The following is a 24,672-nucleotide window of genomic DNA, read 5'->3' as shown; positions in this document are numbered from 1 at the left end:
ATGTAGAATCAATTTAAAGACAGCATATTTTAAATATGTGTTGTAATGGCATGTTTTTATGAATGAAGGCCAGTCTCACTGATAATAATGTCTCTATGAAACATTAATGACATTACATTACAGTATAAATGAAAGCTACCAATTTCAACATTTATTAGACTTTAAAAAAACAACTTTTAATTTAAGTTAACTTAAAACAATCTTTACATAAACCCATTATAATAAATGTTATATTTACCAGTGGCCTTCCCTGTTAGACTTATACAGAAATGTAATAGGTATCAACTACTTTCTTGACTGCATAAATAATATATTAAATATATATTAATCATCTTTTCTCTTTTACCTTTGTTCTTTGATGAACATTAACGACAGACATCATCAGTGCGGCTGTCACTTTAAGATCTGCTGCTGCCGAACATGACGCAGATCTGACGCTGTCACGCGCATCTCATTTTCTCCCGTTCATTTAAGACGTTATTTAAATAATTTAACTAAGACTCCTAATATGAGAATATTCGACAAAACTGGCATTTTGGCAACATTCTCTGTGTTGTTGTTAGTGTTTGTTCAAGAGCGAAAGAGAACTCGATGTGTGCACGAGACTGACGCAACTAGGGATCTGATTGAGACAGTCACACAGACAGGACACTGACATACAGCGTGTTCTCTTTTGTCTTGTCGCACAAATGGTTTAAAAGCATTTACATGAATAAGAGCGTGATCATATAATGTAACGCCTGGCAAAAATGTATATAAAATCTAACGTTAATTGTGTTAAATATTTTAATGCCTTAAAATTAAAAAAATGAAACGCCCGTGTTAACGCGTTAATTTGCCCAGCACTAATATATATATATTTGTGCTGGGCAAATTAACGTGTATTAGTGTTATTAGTGGTGGGCATAGATTAATTTTTTTAATCTAGATTAATCTAGATTAATTCCAAGATTAATCTAGATTAATCTAGATTAAAATGGCTCATTTGGATTCTTCCGAAGGCATTCAGAATATGTGTTCTCGTAAGTGATCGTTTGTCTTTTTGTAGTTTGAATAATAAATAACTTCTGTCCCTTTAAGACCTGACGCACGCATGGATCCCACTGTTCCTCTGAGCTGGTTACGACTGTGTTTACGTTAAAACTCACCAAGATGGGCATTGAGACATTTTTGAGTGTATTTGACCATTAATAAGATGGAAAAAGGAGCTAATTTTTGCACTTGTATGTCAGAGGCGGCTTTATTACGGTATGTGTGTGTGCGCTTCAGATGCGAGCTGGAATTAGTAGAATTAACTTTATGTGCAACCCTGCGCGAAATTCAGACCGGTCACACCAATACTAACAAAAGTCCAGCAGAACACCCGTTCGCAATGTTCAGAGGATTAAACGGACTGAATGAGAGGAGGCGGGGGTGCGGGTCAACTCGCTGTCGGTCGGAGAGGAGAGCGCAGCTGATATCGATACTGTAGAACATAAGTATTGTATCGTTTCAGATATTTCAGTATCGATACATAGCGAAATTTGGATATTTTTGACAACACTAGTAGGCATACACACAGGTTCGAAGACTCGTTCTCTCGCCCCCTACAGTGCAATTCGGCTAGGTATACATCCGCGCTAAAATATCGAGGTGAAAGTCATCATAGCTTGTAAATTTCAGTGCTAGTGCTATGACAGGAATAAACTCATTGGCTAAAGGTTCTGTGTGGAGGAAGAAAGCATACAGTCACTACAGACGATCCTCTTTTAGGCCCACTGACAGTTTGGGATTGATAGGTGCAGTGCATGTAATAATTGTTTTTGTTTATAATTATATCAGAACAGGGCCGTGCAGAGAGTTCGTCAGGGGCAGGGGCTCAAATGTAAAAAAGGGGCAATATGTAAATATATAATATATATATATATATATATATATACACCCTATATATATATATATATATATATATATATATATATATATATATATATATATATATATATATATATATATATATATATATATATATATATATATATATATATATATATATATATATATATATATATATATATATATATATATATATATATATATATATATATATATACCCTATATATATATATATAGAACCAGCCTCTTACTGCATTTCGTTGCCTTGTACCTGTACTTGTGTTATGACAATAAAGTTGAATCTAATCTAATACACATTATATATATATATATATATATATATATATATATATATATATATATATATATATATATATATATATATATATATATATATATATATATATATATATATATATATATATCCTTATGCTCATCAAGCCTGAATTTATTTAATCAAAAATACAGAAAAAACAGTAGCCTAATATTGTGAACTATTATTACATTATGTTCTTTTTAACTTTTTATTAATCAAAGAATCTTGAAAAGAGTATCACAGTTTCCATCATTGACATTAAATCCTCATATTAGAATGATTTCTGAATGATCATGTGACACTGAAGAGTGGAGTAATGATGCTGAAAATCCAGCTGTGATCACAGGAATAAATTATATTTTAAATTATTTTAAAATAGAAAACCATTATTTTAATATATTTCGCAATATTGCTGTTTTTTATCAAATAAATGAAGGCTTGATGAACATAAGAGACTTCTTTCATAATGCTGCATAATATTAAAAAATGGTAATAAGTCCTTTCATGTAACCATTTCGCCAGCCTACACTTAGCTTAATAGGCCTGTAGGTGCCTTGGGTTTTGTTAACTTTGATAGTTTCATGAAATAGTAAACTGTGAATCAATATAGGCTACATAAATACAAGTGAATTTAACACTACTTACCATTAATGCGATTTTTGCTGCTGAATGGTTTTGTGCAGGGATTTGTTTGTTGTCTGTTAAAATCCATTTTGTCAGTGATGCAATTTATAAAATGAGACAAACCGCAGGAAATTGTTCCACAAACGTTAGTTCGTCTGTCCATGTAATTTTCAACCGATTTATGAATAAGAACAGAAAATTACCGCTCCACTTCACATCGCCCAATGGAATTTGAACTTGCTTTGCCAGATCACGATTGGTTGGTGTAAATACATGACAAACGGGCATTGGTGAATTGTGTAATACTTTAAAATATATAGCTAATATTAGGGATGGGGCCGATCCGATCCAGTATGAGACAGAGTTATGAGACACGCCCCGCTCAGGAAATCCATTCCGCAGTTTGCAGCAGGATAGCATTGAGCAGCATTGTGGCTAGCCAATGTCAGCTGTGTTGAAATACTTCACACTGGACACACCGCAGAGCAAGACAATCATAGTTGCCAAGTCCACGTATAACACGCGACTTTCGGCTTCTTTTTTTGGCAAGTCGCGTTAAAAAATCACGAGTCGCGGGTTGCGGTTTTTTGGGCTTATTTTAAAAAATGTGGTTGCTTGTTAGGAAAATATAATAAGCAACTTCGTTTCTTTACATTTATGGTCGCTTTTTTGTCCAATACATTGACTGACACTGTCTTCTCACAACAGGCATTCAGTGCAACGATACAAGTGCTGTAGTAATCGGTCCTTTTATATCCCGCCTCCTTCTCCCCTTCATTGAAGAAAAATCGCGTTCAACGTGCAGGCATGTGACGTTATAAATGCACGTAATGAAAGTTAGTAGACTTAAATAGACATTTTTACAAACAATAGCACAAGCAGAGATGGAGAGGAAAGAGGGAGGAGAGGCACCTAATTTAATTAAAAAAATATTTTTGTAATGTATTTAAAATTACAGGCTATTATAAAAAAAACAAGTCTACTAATAATAACAGTAGGTATGGTTCGAATTTATTTTATTTTAAATATGTGGCTATATTGCAGCGCTGTAGTGCTTGTGTCCCAATGTGCACACTATCCATCCTAAATAGTGTGACATTAGTAATTTTCAGTACTATCTAGGGCAGATAGTGTGCACAATGAGATGCAGGGCTTGTCTTTTTCACGGTTTGCAGTGTGTGTTGTTCACTACTTACTGCCCCTAATATGTGTGCACTAACTCCGACTATGGGTTACCATAATTGGCCTCCATGTCACTCTTTACTCTTCAAACCTCTTCTGTTCACAGCTGATCGGAGGATATTGTGTGTCCTTTATTGCAATTTGATGATTTTTGGAAAATCACATCTGTTTTTGCTTTTCAAACTCTGAGAGGTTTCAGTTTAATATGTTGCAGGCTCATTTATTGATCAAAAAATTATTTATTATAAATAATATTGATGATAATAAATTATATAATAATATTGGGCTTGTTTTGGGCTTGTTTTTGAAGCTGCGGTTGCTTATTTGTCTCGCGAGAGTTGGCAACACTGAAGACAATGTTTGCAAAACCGTAATTCAGAGAGGTGGAAGCTCCCTCGCGTCGTACAACACAACGAACGCAATCAAGCATTTAAAAAAGCAGATAAGACTAGGGTGACATTTTAAGAGATAATAATCAGGGCTTGACATTGACAATCGCCATTGCGTGTATTTCGGCTGTGTAACACTCACACCAGCCACTTAGAACTTATTATAGTCTTCTCAAAAGCCATCTGTTATAATCACTTTGCGCATTATAACCAATCACACGTGTTTATATTGAGTTTATGAATATAATAATCAGAGGTGTTCAGATTAGCGGAGTTTTGTTCAGAGCGCGCGCGGCTCTCACTCTCGCTGAAATCTACACTCAAAGCAGAGATAAATGAGCGATGCACGCAGGAGATTCATTCATCATACAGTGATTGTCAGTTTTTGTTCTATTTCAGCACCGAAAATAGTTTCAAACAAAACACAGCAGAACCAGAGCGCATCTTATATGACTGGCAAGGTTGGCTTGACGTTCGCGAATCTAGGGACCGTCTCTAAAGTTACATACAACATTGGTAGGCTATACACGTTTCTAACTTAAATGGCATTTGAAGAGAATGACTTGGTCATACAACTGACTGTAAAGTGTTCGTCTAGGTGTTAGGTATGATGCACACCTTTTGGATTTTTGATATTTAATCAAATAAACTGTCAAATCATATGAAAATATATGCTTTATTTCACTAGAATACTGTATGGGCTCTTACACAAAATATGCTAGATTTAAATGTGTCATAGCTGATAGAACACTGATGAGAATATTGCTTGAGAATATATTTACAGATATAATATTAGAGATTTATGCATTATGCGTTGCCATTGACAACGGCCATTATAAGGAAGGAAATCCCACAGAATCTAGCTTAAAAAAGTGCGTAGAGCTGCTTGATTTATTTTTTGTTTGTTGACTTTCAAATATAAATTGATAACCATGATAATTTGGGTCACTATTATGTTCATATCATACTTGCCTGTTGAGTGGAGTTTATGTCAGCATCATATAAAATCAACAATAATGATAATAATAATATTAAAGCAAACACAGCTCTGGTATCGGAATAGTATCGGTATCGGCCGATATCCAAATTCAGGTATCGGGATCGGATCGGAAGTGAAAAAATGTGGATCGGTGCATCCCTAGCTAATATATAGATTTGTAATTAAATCAACACATTAGCTCTGATTATGGATGAAAAAAAAAATATTGGTTTACTTTTTTCCCGCAAGGCCACACACTCTATGAAAGGACCATATTTGGCTCGAGAGCCGTTTCCGAACAGTGGAAAATCAGCAGTCAAACAAAACGCACGCAACGCAACCCATAGCAACGCGTTATGGCAACGCCTCAACAGAAATTGTCCGACTTTTGAGCCGTTCGTTACTATTGTATACATTGTCATGTTATAATAATCACATTTATTTAGTTTTATTGACCACGATATTATCATTGATATTTGTCTGAGAGGGGCACTTTTGATTCATTTTAAAAAAGGGGCAGGGGCTCGAGCACCCCCCCCCCCCCCCCCCCCCCCCCCCCCCCCCCCCCTCTGCACGTGCCTGTATCAGAAATACCAGTGGACATTTTAATCACCTTTGAATATTGTGTTGGACAATGGCCTAAATGTATTTCAACAAAAAAAGGGGGGGAAATATCATTACATAAGTAAGAGATTGACATTTCTCTTTGCTCTTTCCCTCTCTCAGCTATGCAGTGACTGTTCAAGAGTCCTACGCTCATCCATTTGACCAGATCTACTACACCAGGTGCACCGACATCCTCAATTGGTTCAAATGCACCAGACACAGGTGAGTGTGACCTTTGATCTGCAGTGACAATTCAGCTCCATGGCAACAAGCAGCACTCTCCCACTAGACACATAAAAATCAAGGTGCCGGTGTGCCAGTGTTTTTATCACCAAGTGTTAATGTTACCAGTCGTGATTGTAGTGGTTAGAGTCGAGATGGAAATGGCCATTTGACTGTCATCCGACATTACATTGGTTTTAATTGCTGCATTAAAGACTTTATCGTCAGTGTCCCGGGCTAAAAGCTGTGGGCCCAATGAGTCACTGTGCTGCAATGTAGCATTCAGAGGCGAGTTGTCCTTCAACGAGCACAGAAACTTTTCCTTAACTCACTTTAATTATGTTTATTTCTCCTTTTTCCACCTTTAGGGCTTGGCTAGGATTAACACAAAAATAGAAAAGCTAACGGTAGCCAGCTGCATGTCATAATGTCCTTGTGGAGTTCACCTGCCAGGTTATTGATGTTAATGCTTTCTCTTGTGTGAATGTGTATGTGTTTCCATCTCAGAACCAGCTACAAGACAGCTTATCGGCGTGGGGTGAGGACCATGTACCGCCGCCGTTCACAATGCTGTCCCGGTTACTTTGAGAGTGGAGATTTGTGTGTCCGTGAGTGTCTTTAATATTTTGCTCGCTTATTTCCTTTTAAATCAGCACAGTTCAATTTCTCTTTCTTGCAAGTGGTTATGAGCACAATAAAAGCATTCATCTCCTTGAGCGATGTCCTCTTAAGCCTTGAACCCCACTCCTTCCTCCAGAGGCATTCATCAAAATCTCAGCCATCTTTGAGGCATTTTTGTAACTGCATATTTCAGGCATAATTTGTGCCTTTCATTACTGGTCCTACTCATATTGGGTTTGCTCATATATTCATTTTTAACACTGCCAGTGCGCCATTACAACGGCGTTAATAGCATTCAGTTATCGCTCATTTTTTGGAAAAAAGAATCTTGAGTGATTCACTGCAAATACATTGTCCTAATTCCATTCGTTCTGGAGATAATATGCTAATTAAGGAAATAACAACTTTCCCTGGCTGTGGTCTGAATGATAGATTTAGCGATTATTTTATGAGCAATGAATGTCAAAAATGTCAGCTTTTATACTAGTTTATTGTCTTTTCGCACTGCCAAATGTGTGTTTTGTTTCTCACGATTGGTTATTGTGTAGGCCAGACTCATTATTCTTTAATGTGTTTTAATCACAAGTGAGTGAATCCCGTCAGTCAGCTCAGACCTTTGGCCCGCACGGTTCAGCGATTGTTTGACAATATGCAAAAATCTCTGCGTGAAAGGACCTTGTACAGGACCGTGTCAAGGTGATGAGGTAAATGACAGTCTTACAGAGCTCCAGGGAGAGGATAATAATCAACACACGTAGCTTAAGAGCAAATGGGATTTGATGTCCTCACAGCGACTCGGCATTATTAACAAGAGGGTGGGACAGGCTTTCTGATGAATGTAGTTCCTTGGTGGATGGCTTTTCTTCATCTTGTAGCTCTGACTACTGTATGTTTGCATAAAAGCTGATCATGAAATTTATACCTGTGGTCCCGTATTTAGGTTCTGAATATGTAAGATTATGATAAATGTATTCTGTGCCTGTGTGCCAACTCTATAACCACTCTTAAAGCATCCTGACGTTATAAGCATAATATCATGTAATTCTTCAGCCTGTGTATTTTAAATGGACTCCCATGAGGACGATCGGAATTAACAGCCTACATTAAGTCCTGATATGGGCAGCTGTGATATCCAGCTCTGCAGGAATCATAAAAATTCAATTCAGTTTAATAATGTGAACAAAAAAGGATAAGTCACAGACGGTGTGGTCGGTTGAAATGCTGCATACAAACCTGCAATGCTGTTATGCGAAGTCACACTAATTCATAATTAATTAAAAAATGTATTTCACCATATCAAAAAGAATCATTATGTGACAGGGACCTAACCAGCATTGCCAGTCTTTGTAGTTTCGATTTAAAAGCTTTGTCATTTACATATGCCACAAAACACACGTTTTATGTTCCAAGGACATTTTGAATTTTTACTGTTTATACCTTGCTCTCATGACAGCAGGTATTGAGCAATTTGATATTTCAGCAGTTATTTAATAATTGATATGTTTGCTCATACTGTTTCTATTAGCTTTTAATCAATTCATCCATAAACTAAAAATCTGTTATTTACTTACCATCATATTTTTTTGAGACGGGTTTCTTTCTTAGGTGGTCCACCGTATTTACTGTATAGCAGAATGTCCAAACTGCTCTTGCATGCAATGAAAGTACATTTTCTGTGAGTAATGATTTAAACCTTCTTTGTTTCTTTTCCTACTTTTATGTTGATTTAATTAATTATATAATACAACATGATAATATACTATTATTTATTTATTTATGTTATTTGGTTGTTTGATTGAAACGTGATGTCCCCTAATCCCCATCCACTTTCATTGTGTGAAGAAGAGAACCATGAACATTCTTCAAATTTTTTTCATTTTGAATTGCACGTAAGAAAGAAAATAAATAAAGGTTGAGAACAACATTAGCAGGAATGTTGGAAGATTTGACTTTTTATTTTGGTGTTAACTATTCCTGTACTAATCATACTAATATTGCAAATGACCAAATCTACTTGATTTTCTTGGTTCCCTTTGAATAAAATTGAAACAATAAGAGCCAAAAAAAAGTCATTGATTGTAACCCGCATGTAAATCAACATCCTGTTCACCAGATATTGTTCTTTCGTTACTAAAGGTCATTGTAGAAAGGAAGAGGTTTCAACAATGACCTTTAGTAACAAGCATTTTTTATGGCTGATTGCGAGAATGCGAGTGACCATGGTCTGTTGAAGATAAAGTTGATCTCATGTTTCTGTCCTTATTGAGTGGGATTGTGTCCAGCTCTGTCTGTAGCCTGAAGGCACTGCTATAACAACCATGGGATTAGGTGCAGCTGGGATAGGGATCAGTTTTGACATTGTCTGGTGGTCTGTGTGGAAGAAGACAATGACAATAATCAATAATGTTCTCATTACCACACAATAGCGGCAACAATTTCATGTTAACAGTTGTTTCTGTAATGAAACCACACCATCTGTGGAGAAGATGGTAGGCATAAATGTTTTCCCCTCAGTGACCTCAAGCTATGTTTATTACCTATGTGCTTTTTAAATCATGTCTGTACATAGAGTTTCAAAATATGCTTTATAAAAACAGATTTGATTGGATGAGCCATGTTTAGAAAAGTCAGTATATGCTCTTCAATTGTATTCCCACTCTGTCCATGCAGCAAGATGCTACTGTAGCTTGCATGCAGCCATGAGCAGTCTACTTTTAGGCTAATGAACTGATAACTTGACTTGTTTATTGTGATTATCAAGAAAAACAGTTATTTATTGAACATTTTCTTTAGTCATGTTACTGTAATATGCATTAGGCAATAGGCTGTGTTAAAGCTGTTTTACTTTCCTTAACCAAAGCTTGCCAACCTGTCTTTGGCATTGATTGTTTAACACTTTCTTTTTTATTTCATTAGTGGACTTTTGCCTATTTGTTAGACATTTAATAAATAGTTCACTGACCAGATGTCGCCTGCACATCCATGGCTAAACAGACACCTATGTAGCCTCTCCATCAAATATAAATTGTTAAACATTTCTTCATCTAGACATATATTTTTGTGCTGACTTTATTTGATTTCAGGGTACAATTTGGCCGTTGAAAGTAAGCTGCCAGCAAAAAGTATAATAAGGTGTTTTTTGTGCAATGGTGTGGTCACCTTAGAGAGGTATATGGATTTCAGTGGGGTTTTTTTCTGCATTTGCTCTGTATATAATCCTTCTGCTCTCAGTGGGTTGGATTAAGAGCTTTATAGATCTAGCTATGTTCACTTCGCAGGGACAAGAGAAGGTATTAAAGCCATTTTCATTACATATACATGTGGATCTTCTCAGTATCAAACACCTTAGGGTTTATACTCTCAAATGTGCCTTTTATGAGCTACTTTCCTAGTAGAATCAGTCCCTTGTGCATTAGCTGCATTTTAAAGAAATCATTCATTAATGGCCTAAACTGACACAGCCTCTGCTTTGAAGGTGACATGTTTGCAGGTTGTCTTCTGTGTCCATAGTGAGGTGCCAGAAACATTTGAGTCATTTAACCTGCATGCACTGCACCTATCAATCCCAAACTGTCAGTGGGCCTAAAAGAGGATTGTCTGTAGTGACCGTATGCTTTCTTCCTACACAGAACCTTTAGCCAATGAGTTTATTCCTGTCATAGCACTAGCACTGTTTTTGCAAGTGTGCATTTTATGTCGAGGAAGAGATCTTGCTCATACTGAGCTGCAATGACTTTTCTTGGAGCCAAACCTCATGAAGCCAAAGCAGTTTACACCATCTGGTCAGAAGAGTCTCAAATAGTTAGTGATGCAGTATTAATGATGCTATGTGCATGCTGCAGCTTCTTGCTGGAGAATTAGTTGCTCTAATAAAGTCCCATGCACCATCGCAAAGTAGATTTGATGGAATAGATAAGATCACGCATTTGCCTGCGTTTGATTTTGAAACCTTTTTTAGTTTCATTATTAATGTTCATATATATATATATATATATATATATATATATATATATATATATACCAAATACATTATAGTAGATGTATACAGTAATAAACTTGGATTATTTAATGTGTTGATTGATTGACTGATTGTCAAACTGTATGTTTAAATCTTTGGCCAGATGAGTATTGAGTGTAATAATGCATGACAATTACAATTAGCTCTTTTGTTACGCGGTATGATAACGCCACTGTGTAATGAGATTAGCCTTTTATCGAAATGAAAAACATCATTTTTCACTAGAGCTTGCAGACACAGTCCTTTTCTGTGTAGAAGGAAGAAGATTCATTGAATTTTAATTAAAATGCAAGACCTATTTTCTGAAGTATTATAGACACGTACATCAATTCAGCTCTCGGGAAAAGGCACGCTTTATCCTTTCACCTACGTTACATAAATTAATTTTAATTTGCTGAAAAGATGTGACAAATTAGCATTTCTTCTCAGTTGTCTGATCAGAAATTGCTGATTGTAACAAAAATCAATCATTTCATCACCAGTTTTTTAAACCTCGCTTTTGAGCACGTTGTATGGCTTCATTGATTTCAAGAAGTCGAATTGATGTCTTTGTCAGCACAAAATGCTAAGGGTTTTTCTTTTTTTGAGCTGGAGGAGAACGGGCATGCTTGAATATCAGGTTCTCAGTGCTGTGTAAATCCATACTGCATTATTTGCCAGTGGCAGGTTTAGCATTTTCTGTGTGTGGAGCATTTCTGCTCTAAGCACTATCCTCTGGGTATTTGGGATTCTCCCTCTCCCCATCCCCTTCCTGTGCTTATGTCCAATATTGAGGGCCCAGTCAAAGGCTGAAAGAGTGATAATCTATAGCCATGCTGGCCAGGAATGAGGGCAAGTCCTGCCTCATCCTTTACCTACTGCATCCAGCTTTAGTGTGTGCCAGCATCAAACCATGCACACACATTAATTCACTCATATGAGCGTTGTTTATTTGCATGCAAAATGATGCTTAATTCATTCAGAAACTATTTCAACCAAGAAGGCAATTTGCAATTTCCACCACATAGTGTATATATATACTAGGGCTGGACCAGAATATTCGAATATTCGTTCGATGGGTTGGTATTCGATTTTCAAATTTGTGATTCGAATATTCGTTGTTGTTGTTTTCCGCGAACACCCCGGCATCCCACTCCAAACTCTCATTCGCGCTTGCATAAGTTTACACTATAAAATCACTATAAAATACAATACTTTTTTTCAATTATCTTATAGCCAAGCCATTTTTAATAGCCTCGTTATACTTAATAAATATTTTTGCTTCTTCTTAGTGTTCCCTGCAGCAGAGCGCACAACTGCACGAGCTTATATGGCAGAAGCCATGTCTGAGCTTGCATTTTGGGTTAAACTGCGTTCGTTTGACATTGTGGAAAATAGAATAATAGAATCAAAATGTATTATTCTTTTTACACGTTAGGGATGTGACGGTAAAAAAAATAAATTCCCTCACCGTTTCCCTCATTGCTGTGCTTGTGCACTGAGCGGCTGAACGCATGCAGCCGTGCACCGTTTTCTTTTGGTTTGCCAATTCAGGGGCGGGTTGCTTGAATTGTGGGTTCATTAGCTATTATTCTTAATGAAAAACATAGCAACAAAACAATAAAATGACAAACTCCCTTAAATAGGTGCTTTTACATCGCTTTGAAACCAAATATTCTGCGATCATCTTGTAATTTAGCTCCTCGCTCTCGTGAAGAATACGATCTGACTGCTGCTGCGGATGTGCTGAGACGCCCGTTAGTTTGGCTGAAGTGACACGTTCAGTTTTTTAATTGTAGTTAGTCTTAGAGCCCTGCACGGGCCTCATAGGCCCTATAGCCTGACCCTGGCCCTAGCCCGGCCGTGTCCGACAGCTTACCTTAACAAAAACAAAAACAAGCCCAGCCCAGGTGAGAAAAAGTAACGCAAAAGTAACGTAACGCATTAATTTTTTTAAAAAGTAACTAAGTAACTGAATTAGTTACTTTTTAAGGGAGTAACACAATATTGTAATGCATTACTTTTCAAAGTAACTTTCCCCAACACTGATCACCAACACCAACACCACAGTAAAAAGGCATTTTGAGGCTAACAAGTTGAGGTTAGGCTGATGCTGCTCGCAATGGCGCATGCAAACGAAACAAATAAAGTGAAGTGACGTGTTTTTTTATTTATTTATTTTGTATTTTTGTATTTTTTTTATTTTAGTGCCATATAGAACCTTTTTTTTAGTAAACATTCCTCCCTATTACACATCATTGCAGCCATTAAAATAGTTCAGTTTTGTTTTTAATGTCAAATAAGTTATATTTCGTTTCGTTTCTTTATTAAGTTAATTTAGAAAAATGTTTAAAGCATTTTTTTTGTTTGTTAAATTAAAGTTTTTGTTTTTTAAAGTAACGACCAAGCGGCCGACAGTGAGTTAACAACCCGTTTGATCCATTTATCCTCTTAAATCAACACTTGACTTGTCTTGCTTATAATAAAATCCATAGATATGAAACCCTTCAAGCATCACAATGTTGGTTTAAACGTTTAGCCTATACTATCACTTTTTTGAACCACTTTTAGTGCCATATAGAACCTTTTTTTTGTTTTTTTGAGTAGCCTAAACGTGTTCAAAAATAAATAAATAAAAAGGTATTGTCTTACCTTAGCTACACCTCTCCACAAAATTAATATAAATCCGATCTTCAATTCTTGCGCTAGCCTATGCACATTTAACGGAGTTCATGTCAATGACCTAAGCACTGTAAGAGCATTTAGTCTCATTCGTTTTAATGAAGATGATTGTGTTTTTGAGCATCTAAGACGTCGGCAGTTTGCGTGTTGGCTTGCTTTACTCATTTGCGGCGATACTCTAAACACTGTGCGAGCCGTTTTGACAGTCGTGGTCTCATGTTGTTTCCACCAGCGTAGCACACCTCATTGTTTCTTTTAATTAATGAATGTCTAAAATATAAAATGAAGAAAAAAGCCTGCGTTTGAGGTATGACGTGAAAATTGGCCCGAAGCCCGGCCCCAGGGGCAGAAACTAACTGTAGCCTAATCTATAACTGAACAGAATTATTTTTACTACTATAGTATATCAAAACTGGGACGTAACAGACCTGTGTGTTTTGTGTATCAATAATTCATTGCACGAGCATATAAGCCCGGACGCGTCACGCTAGCAGCCCTGCCAGCATTAGGTGCGCCGCTTCTCCAGATTCCAGCCTTTATTAGAGAGAAGGATATGTTCAGCTCCTTGCCTCCGAAGCTTTGAATATTCGATGTTGATTACTACAAAAGCTTCGAAGCTCAAAAAATGGTATTCGGACCAGCCCTAATATATACGGAGTGTCTATTTACACCAAGTGCAAATAGCATGCCTTGTTGGCAAGTGCTATTTGCACTAGCTCCGCCTAACAATGCCTGGTTGGGCCAAACAAGATAAAAAACGTGGATATTTCAAATGTCTTCCGTGGCGCAGTAAACCATAAGGCTTAAGGATCTAGCTTTTGATGCGATTGACCCGGGTTCGAATCCGCCTTTTGCCGAGTTCTTCTCCCTTTTCCCATCACATATCACATCGGATAGGCATTTACTTTCAATAAAAATTAAGAAAATGTTCTAAAAGTGGAAATAAAGTGCCTAACGAAATGTTTATTAATAATAAAAGCATGTATTGGGTAGGGTTAAGGGTAGGTGTAGGGAGGGCTTTTATTAACCCATTAAGGCAGCATCCATTTAATAATTTTAATAAATATAATCATTTACACTCTATGTTATTATTGCATCCTGTTAATGTACAACAATACTGAGGTGCAAATAGTATGTATCTGTCAAAATAAAGTATAAATTGCATGTAATTACTATGTACGCATATTGCAAAGAACTGTTACTTTTACATGGTGTAAATGGAATATATCACTATTTTCACTTAGTATGCTTTTGCATGTAATTACTATTTACACATATTGCAAAGAACTGCTACTTTTACACGGTGTAAATAAAATATATCACTATTTTCACTTAGTAGGCTTTTGCATGTAATTACTATTTACACATATTGCAAAGAACTGCATCAACAGCTATTTGCACTTAGTGTAAATATCATCTATCATCTATTTGCACTTAGTGCAAAAAGCCACTGCCATATATATATATATATATTATATATATATATATATATATATATATATATATATATATATATATATATATATATATATATATATATATATATATATATATAGAGAGAGAGAGAGAGAGAGAGAGAGAGAGAGAGAGAGAGAGAGAGAGAGACATATAGTACAGTATGTAGATAGAGAGTAGATACAGTACATGTGTCCCTGGACCACAAAACCAGTCATAAGGGTCAATTTTTTTAAAAAACCCTTTGAAATTAGAATAAATAAGCTTTCAAATCATGTATGGTTTGTTAGGACAATAGGACAATATTTGTCCGAGATACAACTATTTAAAAATCTGGAATCTTCAGGGTGCAAAAAAATCTACACTCTAAAAAAAAAAAGGTTCTATATGGCACCAAAAATGGTTCTTCGTCGTAATCATAGAGGAACCACTTTTGGTGCTATATAGCAGCATATCTTAACATGTTCTGTAGATGGTAGCGGTGCTATATAGCACCTTAGTTAGCGGTGCTATATAGCACCTTAGTCCGGTGAAGAACCTCTGAAGAACCACTGAAGCACCAAAATTGGTGCTATATAGCACTTTAAAAGGTTCCCCTATGATTACGAGCCAAGAACCATTTTTGGTGCCATATAGAACCTTTTTTTAGAGTGTATATATTGAGAAAATCACCTTTAAAGTTGTCCAAATGAAGTCCTTAGCAATGCAAATTACTACAAATAATACATTTTTGATATATTTACGGTAGGACATTTACAAAATATCTTCATGGAACATGATCTTTACATAATATTATAATGATTTTTGGCATAAAAGAAAAATGTATAATTTTGACCCATACAATGTATTGTTGGCTATTGCCATAAATATACCCGTGCGACTTATGACTGGTTTTGTCCAGGGTCACATATATATATACTTTCCACCCATAGTTTATGGAGCATTCATATACAGTGCAATCTAAGTTCATAAAAACTTTCAAAAAACTATCAAAAAAGATTCCATTGAATAAAAAAAATAAATCTGTACCCCTTCCCCTCAGTATAAATATGTATAGTAATATTTCAAAACAATTTACTGGTAAAAAGCAGATTATCATAAGCACCACAAAATGTGTGGGCACCAAAATAATTCACTGTTCCCGAGGTGTTGACATTTAAGATTTGTGTCATACTTCAGGGCTCCTGTGAACGTGACAGAACTTGAAATATTGCTCTTTACTGAGTGGTTCTTGTGTGGTTTGGAGGAACACATTTAAGTAGAAGGGGAAGAAGTCCTAGTACCAATCCCATAGTTCTCTTTGAATTGATTTATTCAGATTAACATGCACTCCACTATACTGCTACATAACACTTTATGAGAATCTGAATTCATTACATTTTGAGTTTGCGTTTCATTGGAATTGTTTACTATTTCATTGCGGTTAGGAAAGACTGCTCTCACTGTTACCCAAGAGAATCATAATAAGCATATTAACCAGACAAGATAAATGCTAGTCATCACATTGTGTTTATCAGGTTTCTTTCAACAAAATGCATGACCGGCCACATTTACTTTGCATTGTTGATCGAACCAACCTTCGCACATTTCATGGTCAAAGATAAGGACACACCATAGCATCTGACACTTTCTTTTTTTTTACTTCTTCACGCTAAAATGTCTAGAAGTACATGCTCTCTTCCGCCCATACTTGGAGAGTCACTGCTGATTCCAATCAAAGTGGATTGTTCCGGAAGCTTTGGGGGTCAACTGTTTCCTGACTCCGATAAGAGCCTGTCGGTTTGAGTCCTGCTGGCCAGGTGACCTTCACTCCCTTAAGCATTATTCATTTTTAACGCCATATTTTCCCTCTAATTCATCTTTTTCATCGCCCCGAAAAGCATAAAAAATAAGAAAACTGGTAGGTCATTTTATTACTTGTCCGAATCCAAATATCTGACCAATGCGAGGGCCCAGGAAGGAATACTAATGCTATAGACAATCAATTCGATGCTGTGTTGTTCAATAGGAATGATCAAGAAAACTGCACACTTTGTAAACAGGCTGGCTGGCGCTGTGTTAGAGCATTGTGGCGAAGTGCAGGCTGATCAAATTTGGAGGGATTTACAGCTTGTTTCCTTGCGGCTGTGGCTGCTTACGTCGGCTCATTTTGCATGGAACAACCGGTTCATGTGATAAACTAAGATGTTGACCAAGGACTCTATCTCTTAGGAAATTGTTTAGCATGTGGTCAGAGTGAGTGTTTTAAACGTGTGGCTATAGGAAGGGCTTTACTCTGGCGAGGAGGCATCGGTGACAGCCATCTTTGGAAAATGGCCAGTGTAGTCATTATCCTCCATATCAGCACATCAGCAGACGTTTGTGGCCGGCTAAATTATGTCTTACGAGAGGCGCAGACCTACAGTGTCTGTACAGCCTCCTGCGATAATTCATGTTTCTGTCTAATGCAAGATGCATACAATGTCTTATTTGTGTTTGGGAATGATCTCAAACCCCATCCATTGTCTGCAAAGTTATTATTTTTTCCTATTTCTGCTATATTTAAAGCATTATTTTCTGTTTCTTTGTCTTTTTTGTTCTTTTATTTCTGATAGCACGATGTACCGAGGAGTGTGCCCATGGTCGGTGTGTGTCTCCTGATACGTGTCAGTGTGAGCCAGGCTGGGGAGGACTGGACTGCTCTAGTGGTGAGTTCACTCTCTCATTAACTCTGAGAGCACAGTTCACTTCATTAAGGCCCTCTCACTCTCACATAGTTAATGGCTGCACCAGTCCCCAGACGCCACTGCAAAGCTACCATGTTTCTCACTTACTCGCTCTCCTCTTTTCTTGTGCCAGCTGTATTAAAAAGTAGAGATGGAAGTCATGGAGGAAGAATGTGTAATTGTGCAGTTGCATTAAAAGGTTACTCTTTGTGCCAAAGCTCTGAGAGGAAAAAGCAACTATGAACTACTTTGGTCGATGATTTCTCTGATTATTGAATTTCTTCAATTTGTCCATGTTTTGCCAACTTTCTAGATGTATGACATTAAAATGTACATAAATCACTGTTTTTTCTAAAGTAACACTGTCCAACAGCGACACCAGCAGGTAAAGTTACAGCTGGAGTCTGTGTCTCTCTCTTGCCTCCCCTGAGCCCATTGAGTTTTAAAGAAACACGCCACTATTTTTGAAAATAGGCTAATTTTCCAACTCAACAAGTTAAACAGTTGAGTTTTACCGTTTTCGAAACCATTCAGCCAATCTCTGTGTCTGGCAGTAGCACTTTTAGCATAGCTTAGCATAGATCATTGAATCTGATTAGACCGTTAGCATCTCTCAAAAAAATTAGTTTCAATATTTTTCCTATTTAAAACTTGACTCTTCTCTAGTTACATCGTGTACTAATGCTGCGTTCCAGGCTGGTTTTTGAGCCTGTAAGTTAAGACTTCAAACCACGACTCACGACTTTGTAGCATTCCAGGCAAAGTCACGCCAAACTGCCTGAACGGTAGCTAGATGTAAACAAAGAATGGCAAACCTTACGGGGGATTATGCTCATTTACAATAATTTCTATCGCCAAAGGTGCTTAATCCATGCTTATTTGAGGGAAACGGAGGAGAAAAACGGCGCATAAGGCAAGAGAAGCTGTTATACCTTTTATTTTACGTTATTTGTATATTTGGAAATGTATTTGGTATTCATTTATTCTTGCACTCCATGGCCTAAAAACTAGCACTAGAACACTAGAACACTAGAAAAGCTGCTGATAATGCATAACATTTGAGGATAAATAACGTTAGAGCAATACCTTATATTTGGTTTTTAATGTACGACTTTCATTAACACCGCGTCCATAGGGGCTGCTATTGTTGCTTCGCGGGCTATGTGACGTCAGAACTCGTAACTGGGAGTACATCGATCTAGTACGAGTTCACGGGTGGGAAGTCACGGGTTTGACTGCCATTCCAGTGCACTTTCACGGGTAGAAGGTTGGAAAAACACGGGTTATGGGTTGTCTGGAACCAACGGAAAATTAAAAGTTGCGAATTTCTAGGCAGATATGGCTAGGAACTATACTCTCATTCCTGCGTAATAATCAAGGAATTTTGCTGCCAGTCCATGGGTGCAGCCGGCGCAATGATATTACCAGGCGCCTGAAAATAGACTAACTTCCAGCAACATAACCAACGTGACAACCTGCTTGCTCAGGGAGTGTGCCTTGTAACCATGGAGACACAAGATATTTACTTTGGTGCGGATCCTGAACCATATCTAGTTGAACCGGAATACACTGAAGATTAGGTTGTCACATTGGTTATGCTGACGGAAGTTAGCCTATTTTCAGGCTCTGCGTAATATCATTGCCCCGCTGCTCCCATGGTACGGCAAGCAAAGTTCCCTGATTATTACGCAGGAATCAGAGTATAGTTCCTAGCCATATTGACCTAGAAAATCGCAACTTTTAATTTTCCGTCGGTCTTAGTACACAATGTAGCTACAGAAGAGTCAAGTTTTAAACAGGACAAATATCAAAACTCTCTGGTCATCTTTGAGCGAGATGCAAACGGTCTAATCAGATTCAATGATCTATGCTAAGCTATGCTAAAAGTGCTACCGCCAGACCCGGAGATCGGCTGAATGGATTCGAAAACCGCAAAACTCAACGGTTTAACTCTGGGGAAGTTGGAAAATGAGCCTATTTTCAAAAATAGTGGTGTGTTCCTTTAACAGACACCCTAAAGCACGTGGTGGTGGGTTAATGAGAATTAATAGGGAAAGTCACAAGGATGCAATGCCTCCATCGCGATATGATAGGCTATGATTGGTTCACACAATAAATTCTGCCTCTTGTTTTCATGCTTGTCTGTGAATCAGTCTGAATGAACAAAATGATGCCGTTAATGGGAAAACTAATTAAAAAGTAAGTAAACAACTCACCTACTTGGATATCACTGCTTTATGTCACATCAAAATCAAACTTGAAATGGTCTGAAAACATAATGATTCTGGGGGGGTCACAATCAACTTGGTGAAATGAAAGGTACCACTTTTTTTGTCTGTGACTGTGTTTACCAAGCTTGTTGACTGATGATCCATAATAAGTTGACTATTAAAAAGAACAGCTGAACATCAGTTCACAGAAAAATATATTGTTAAGTTGCTACTGCCTTGAGTTATTTTGGAATAAATATAACAATTCTTAATGATGACATTTATATTTGGCTTTAATAAAAATAACATTCATTACATTGTTACCGAAAAATACAAAATTGTATTTAGTTTCTTTCTTTTTTGATAGTGTAAGTAATGTTTATTTAACCAGGAAAATTAAATTAAGTATAACTAAGACATGAATTTACATTTGATTTATAAAAAAACATTGCCTCCTCATTTCAGAACACCACTGCATGTCACTGATATATTGTAATGAGGTTTAAAGCTCAGGGAAGAAGGAGGCAGGAACCGTCGAACGTTCAACAAACTTGAATGACAAAATAAACACAGTGAAAGTAAAGCGACAGCCCCTCAGACTGCCGCCTGAATTAAACTAAACCAAAAACACAACATAAAGTCCAGGCCTTGTGTGCCATGTGCCTGTAATATTGCCATGTGTGACAAACTAAGTACACCTTAAGATTCAATTGCTTGTAGAACCACCTTTAGCAGCAATAACTTGAAGTAATTGTTTGCTGTATGACTTTTTCAGTCTTTCACATTGTTCTGGAGGAATTGTTGCCCACTCTTCTTTAAATTGTTGCTTCATTTATTTGAGGTTTGCGGGCATTTGTTTATGCACAGCTCTCTTAAAGTCCCGTCACATCAGGTTGAGGTCTGGACTTTGACTGGGCCATTGCAACATCTTGATTCTTTTCTTTTTCAGCCATTCTGGTGTTGATTTGCTGGTGTTATTGGGATCATTGTCCCGTTGCATGGCCTGGTTTGGTTAATATCACGGTTTTGGAGCCACAGTTCAGCTCGGTTCTATTTGCTGTGAGGGCAGTGCTGCGGGATATGTATTATTTTGGCAGATTTGGAATTCCATACCCACAGTATTGCTTTGACATTACAGCTCTCTTTTCATCAGTTATTTAGTCTATGGGTCATAACATTTCTTACAAATTTCTGTTCGTTCTCAGATGTAGATAAATTAGCACAGAATGCATTAATGAGAGAGCGATTAGTCCTACCTGTCTGTGCAGTGTCTCTCGCACTGTCTTAGACGTGACTCTCTGTGTCACAGAAAACAGCTTGCAATCACTGAAATTGACCTATCGGTAAGCCCCACCCCCCTTAGTTACTGTTGCTAACTGTTTTACAATGACAGCTGTCAGTGTGAAAACCTTGTCCCAAGATGTTTTTGGACACAGAAAGGCCCTCCTCTCGTTGAGGAGCATTCAAGTGGGACTTAATATGCCATGGAGGGATATATAAAAGATTTTAAAATAAATATGGTGCGTAACAAGATTCATTTGGAAGCAAGGGTTTACAGATCACAAGGAGCCTCATGGGAGGAGCCTCATGTTACGGTCGTCACGATCACAGATGACAACATCCAGGATCAACACTGTTCACGCACCACAGGGTAAAATTAAAGTAATTAACATTTAGCCTGTTTATTATGGAGAGGCACTGAAATGTAGATATTCGTTTATGTGTTTTCGACCTACACTGTTACATGACGTGAGAACAGTTAGCTATTTAGGTTTATATGATAGCATGGACTCACTAACTTTAATCGTAAGTTAATGAGGGTTAAGTTCAGAACCAGAAAATCCTTTCAGGATACCTGGAAACAGTGTATGTACCCCATGCACATCGTTTTACCATTTTTTGTAGCATAAACACCATCAAACAGATGAAAGCTTCGGATCTTCCAATGTTTCTCTATGGCGCTGAAACCTAAAGATGTCCGAGTTCTGGTACCCGTGCAACTGATACTCAACTGCCATTGGCTCACTTCATCTGCGTTCGAGGGGAGGGGCTTACTGATCAATACCGGATACCGGTCAATTGAGTTGTTTTGCGTATTGTTGTGCTTGAATGTTCTAAAATCACTTGAGTATTCAAATTGGCAAGCCTTAAAACACATAGAATTGACAAACTTCCGCGAGGATGCAAGCAAAAGTGATCTTGCTTCGCGGCTCGCGCGTTGTCATAGATGCAACATGCCTCTGTGTCAGAAAACAGCTCGCGGGCACTGAAGTGAGTTGTTTTGCATGATGTTGTAAATCGCTTTTTCGAAAAAACTGGCAAAGTGTATTTATCCATTCAAGTGCGAGAAGAGATGAAAGAACGCACTTAGGCGCTCGTACGCTGTCTGTATGTGTTACAATGAATCAGCGCATTAGTTTAGAACGCCGATGAACTAACCTGTTCAATAAACTGTGTAAAACATGCAATCATCTGATCAATACTGAGTATCCAGATGGTATAAACAAAGATAACTGCTCCTGAATCTTTCCATGGGCCTAGAGTCTGCACTTGATGTGCGAGCTACTGTTTGTATGTGTGTTCTTGTGCTACAATGTAGGCCTATCAGCATATTAGTTTAGAATGGTGGTTATACCTATACTATAAACTGTGTAAATGTACATTGTATTTCCATGAAAGGGTGTACATGGTCTGCAACAATGCTTAGGTAGGTGGTACGTGTCAAAGTAACATCCACATGGATGGCAGGACCCAAGGTTTCCCAGTAGAACATTGCCCAAAGCATCACACTGCCTCTCCCAGCATGCCTTCTTCCCATAGTGCATCCTGGAGCCATGTGTTCCCCAGATAAGCGACCCACATGCATCTGGCCATCCACGTGATGTAAAAGAAAACGGGATTCATCAGACCAGGCCACCTTCTTCCATTGTTCTGATGCTCACGTGCCCACTGTTGGCTCTTTCGGCGGTGGACAGGCGTCATGCTGACTGGTCTGCGGCTATGCAGCCCCATATGCAACAAACTGCGATGCACTGTGTGTTCTGACACCTTTCTATCAGAACCAGCATTAACTTCTTGAACAATTTGAGCTACAGTAGCTCGTCTGTTTGATCGGACCACACAGGCCAGCCTTTGCTCCCCACGTGCATCAATGAGCCTTGGCCACCCATGATTCTGTCGCCGGTTCACCACTGTTCCTTCCTTGGACCATTTTTGACAGATACTGGCCACTGCAGACTGGGAACACCCCACCAGAGCTGCAGTTTTGGAGATGCTCTAACCCAGCTGTCTATAGCCATCACAATTTGGCAAACTCAAATCCTTATGCTTGGACAAAATGTTCACTTGCTGCCTAATATATCCCACCCACTTACTGGTGCATATATGATTATCACCACTGATTTATTTATTTATTTAATGGTTATTTAAACTCTGGCTGTTTTCAAATAGTTTTTTTATTTAACACATTTTTTTCCCACTCAGTGTTTTGCATATAGTATACAGACTACACTTATAAACAACATATTTGCTTTAGATATAGGATTTAAATTCATTATGGTTTTTATGGTTTTATTTATAACATTAATGTGAAATCCAGTGATGAATTGTTTTTTCCAAAATGACTGGATCGCTCATTTTTGTCTCTGTTTGAGTGACAAGCTTGCACAATGTGGAGTTGTCCGTGGAGTATTTAAAGTTTAACAATCACCGCAGCAGTTACTTACTTGCTGTTAGAAAAACTGATTTGATGGATATAACGGTAAAATATGTTGTGATTTCTGCCATTGTTGTATTTTTTTAATTAAATCTAAATTCATTGTTGACTATTTTCATTATTGTTTATCAATTTTATTGATTAGTTGTTGCAACCTTATTCAATACAAAGCTATTCAGGGTGATTAATGACAGATGGACAAAATAATGGATGAGTGGATGGATAGATTAATAAATTCCTGGATTGATAAATTGATGGATGGATGAATGGATTAGTAAAAGCTGGCCTGTTTTCTTGCCCTAGTACTTGGTGAAATGGTCTTCATTACAATTAGAATGATAAGTAGTGCACAGGGTTGAATCAATCTGCATGTGAAAAGCAAACAGACTGTCACTGGATACTCACGATGAATTGGTTAACAGGCCTTACCTCTATGGCTGAAACGTTGCGGGACAAAATAGGAAGCCATTGACATTCACTCTCTAATCAATTAAATAATGAAAAAGCAGGTTGTAGGAGAGACTAGAGATTGAGAGAGGAAGAGATATTGACTTTTTTGATATTTATGTGTTTAGAGGAACTTGAAGGCAGTAGGGACAACAAACTAAACCTCTTTTATGTTAAGAACGGCAGGGCCTCAAACTTCTTGACCTTAGAGATTTGTGCTGAAGGAGGCATGCAAATGTCCATAGTCCTTTCTGTCCAACATCGGTAACTGATGTACTGCTCTTGTCAACGTACATGACGCCAGATATGCTGATTTTCTCATTCAAGACGCGTGTTTTGACTCAATTCGTTAATTTTTCCGGCTTGTTGACTCGGTTGTGGCTCACTTACTGCCCATATTTACCAGTGAATGATGGTTTCAGAAGGCTCTGTATGGATCTATGGGCATTTTCATTAACAAAGGAGCCATTTCTTGATTACGAACAGTCTGTAAATCACCAGCTTTCTTTCTGCGGCACTGGCCACAGCGAAGGAGGCGTAGGCACGGCCACCACTTATGACCTAGACCGATTTTCTTCAGTGAAATCCACTTGCAGGAACAAGGTTCCTCGTTGGGGGACAGAGGAAAGGAACCCACCTCTGAAGCCCAA

At 37.6% G+C, this 24,672-nt stretch overlaps 1 protein-coding gene across 1 annotated transcript in view; it reads left to right on the top strand.

Moving 5' to 3' along the window:
- The window catches only part of megf11 (multiple EGF-like-domains 11), a gene marked incomplete at its 5' end in the record, with an annotated part of 127,869 nt that overhangs the window by 13,255 nt on the left and 89,942 nt on the right, over positions 1-24,672 (top strand). The window contains 2 exons of the mRNA XM_079826160.1: positions 6,089-6,190; positions 6,698-6,798. Coding sequence (XP_079682286.1) covers positions 6,089-6,190; positions 6,698-6,798 — 203 coding nt within the window. The remainder of the gene's footprint in view (positions 1-6,088; positions 6,191-6,697; positions 6,799-24,672) is intronic.

Source organism: Gobio gobio, assembly GCF_949357685.1.
Source record: "Gobio gobio genome assembly, chromosome: 9".
Lineage (NCBI taxonomy): Eukaryota > Metazoa > Chordata > Actinopteri > Cypriniformes > Gobionidae > Gobio > Gobio gobio.
Note: the sequence above shows the minus strand (reverse complement) of the source record. Positions and strands in the feature narration are given on the sequence as shown.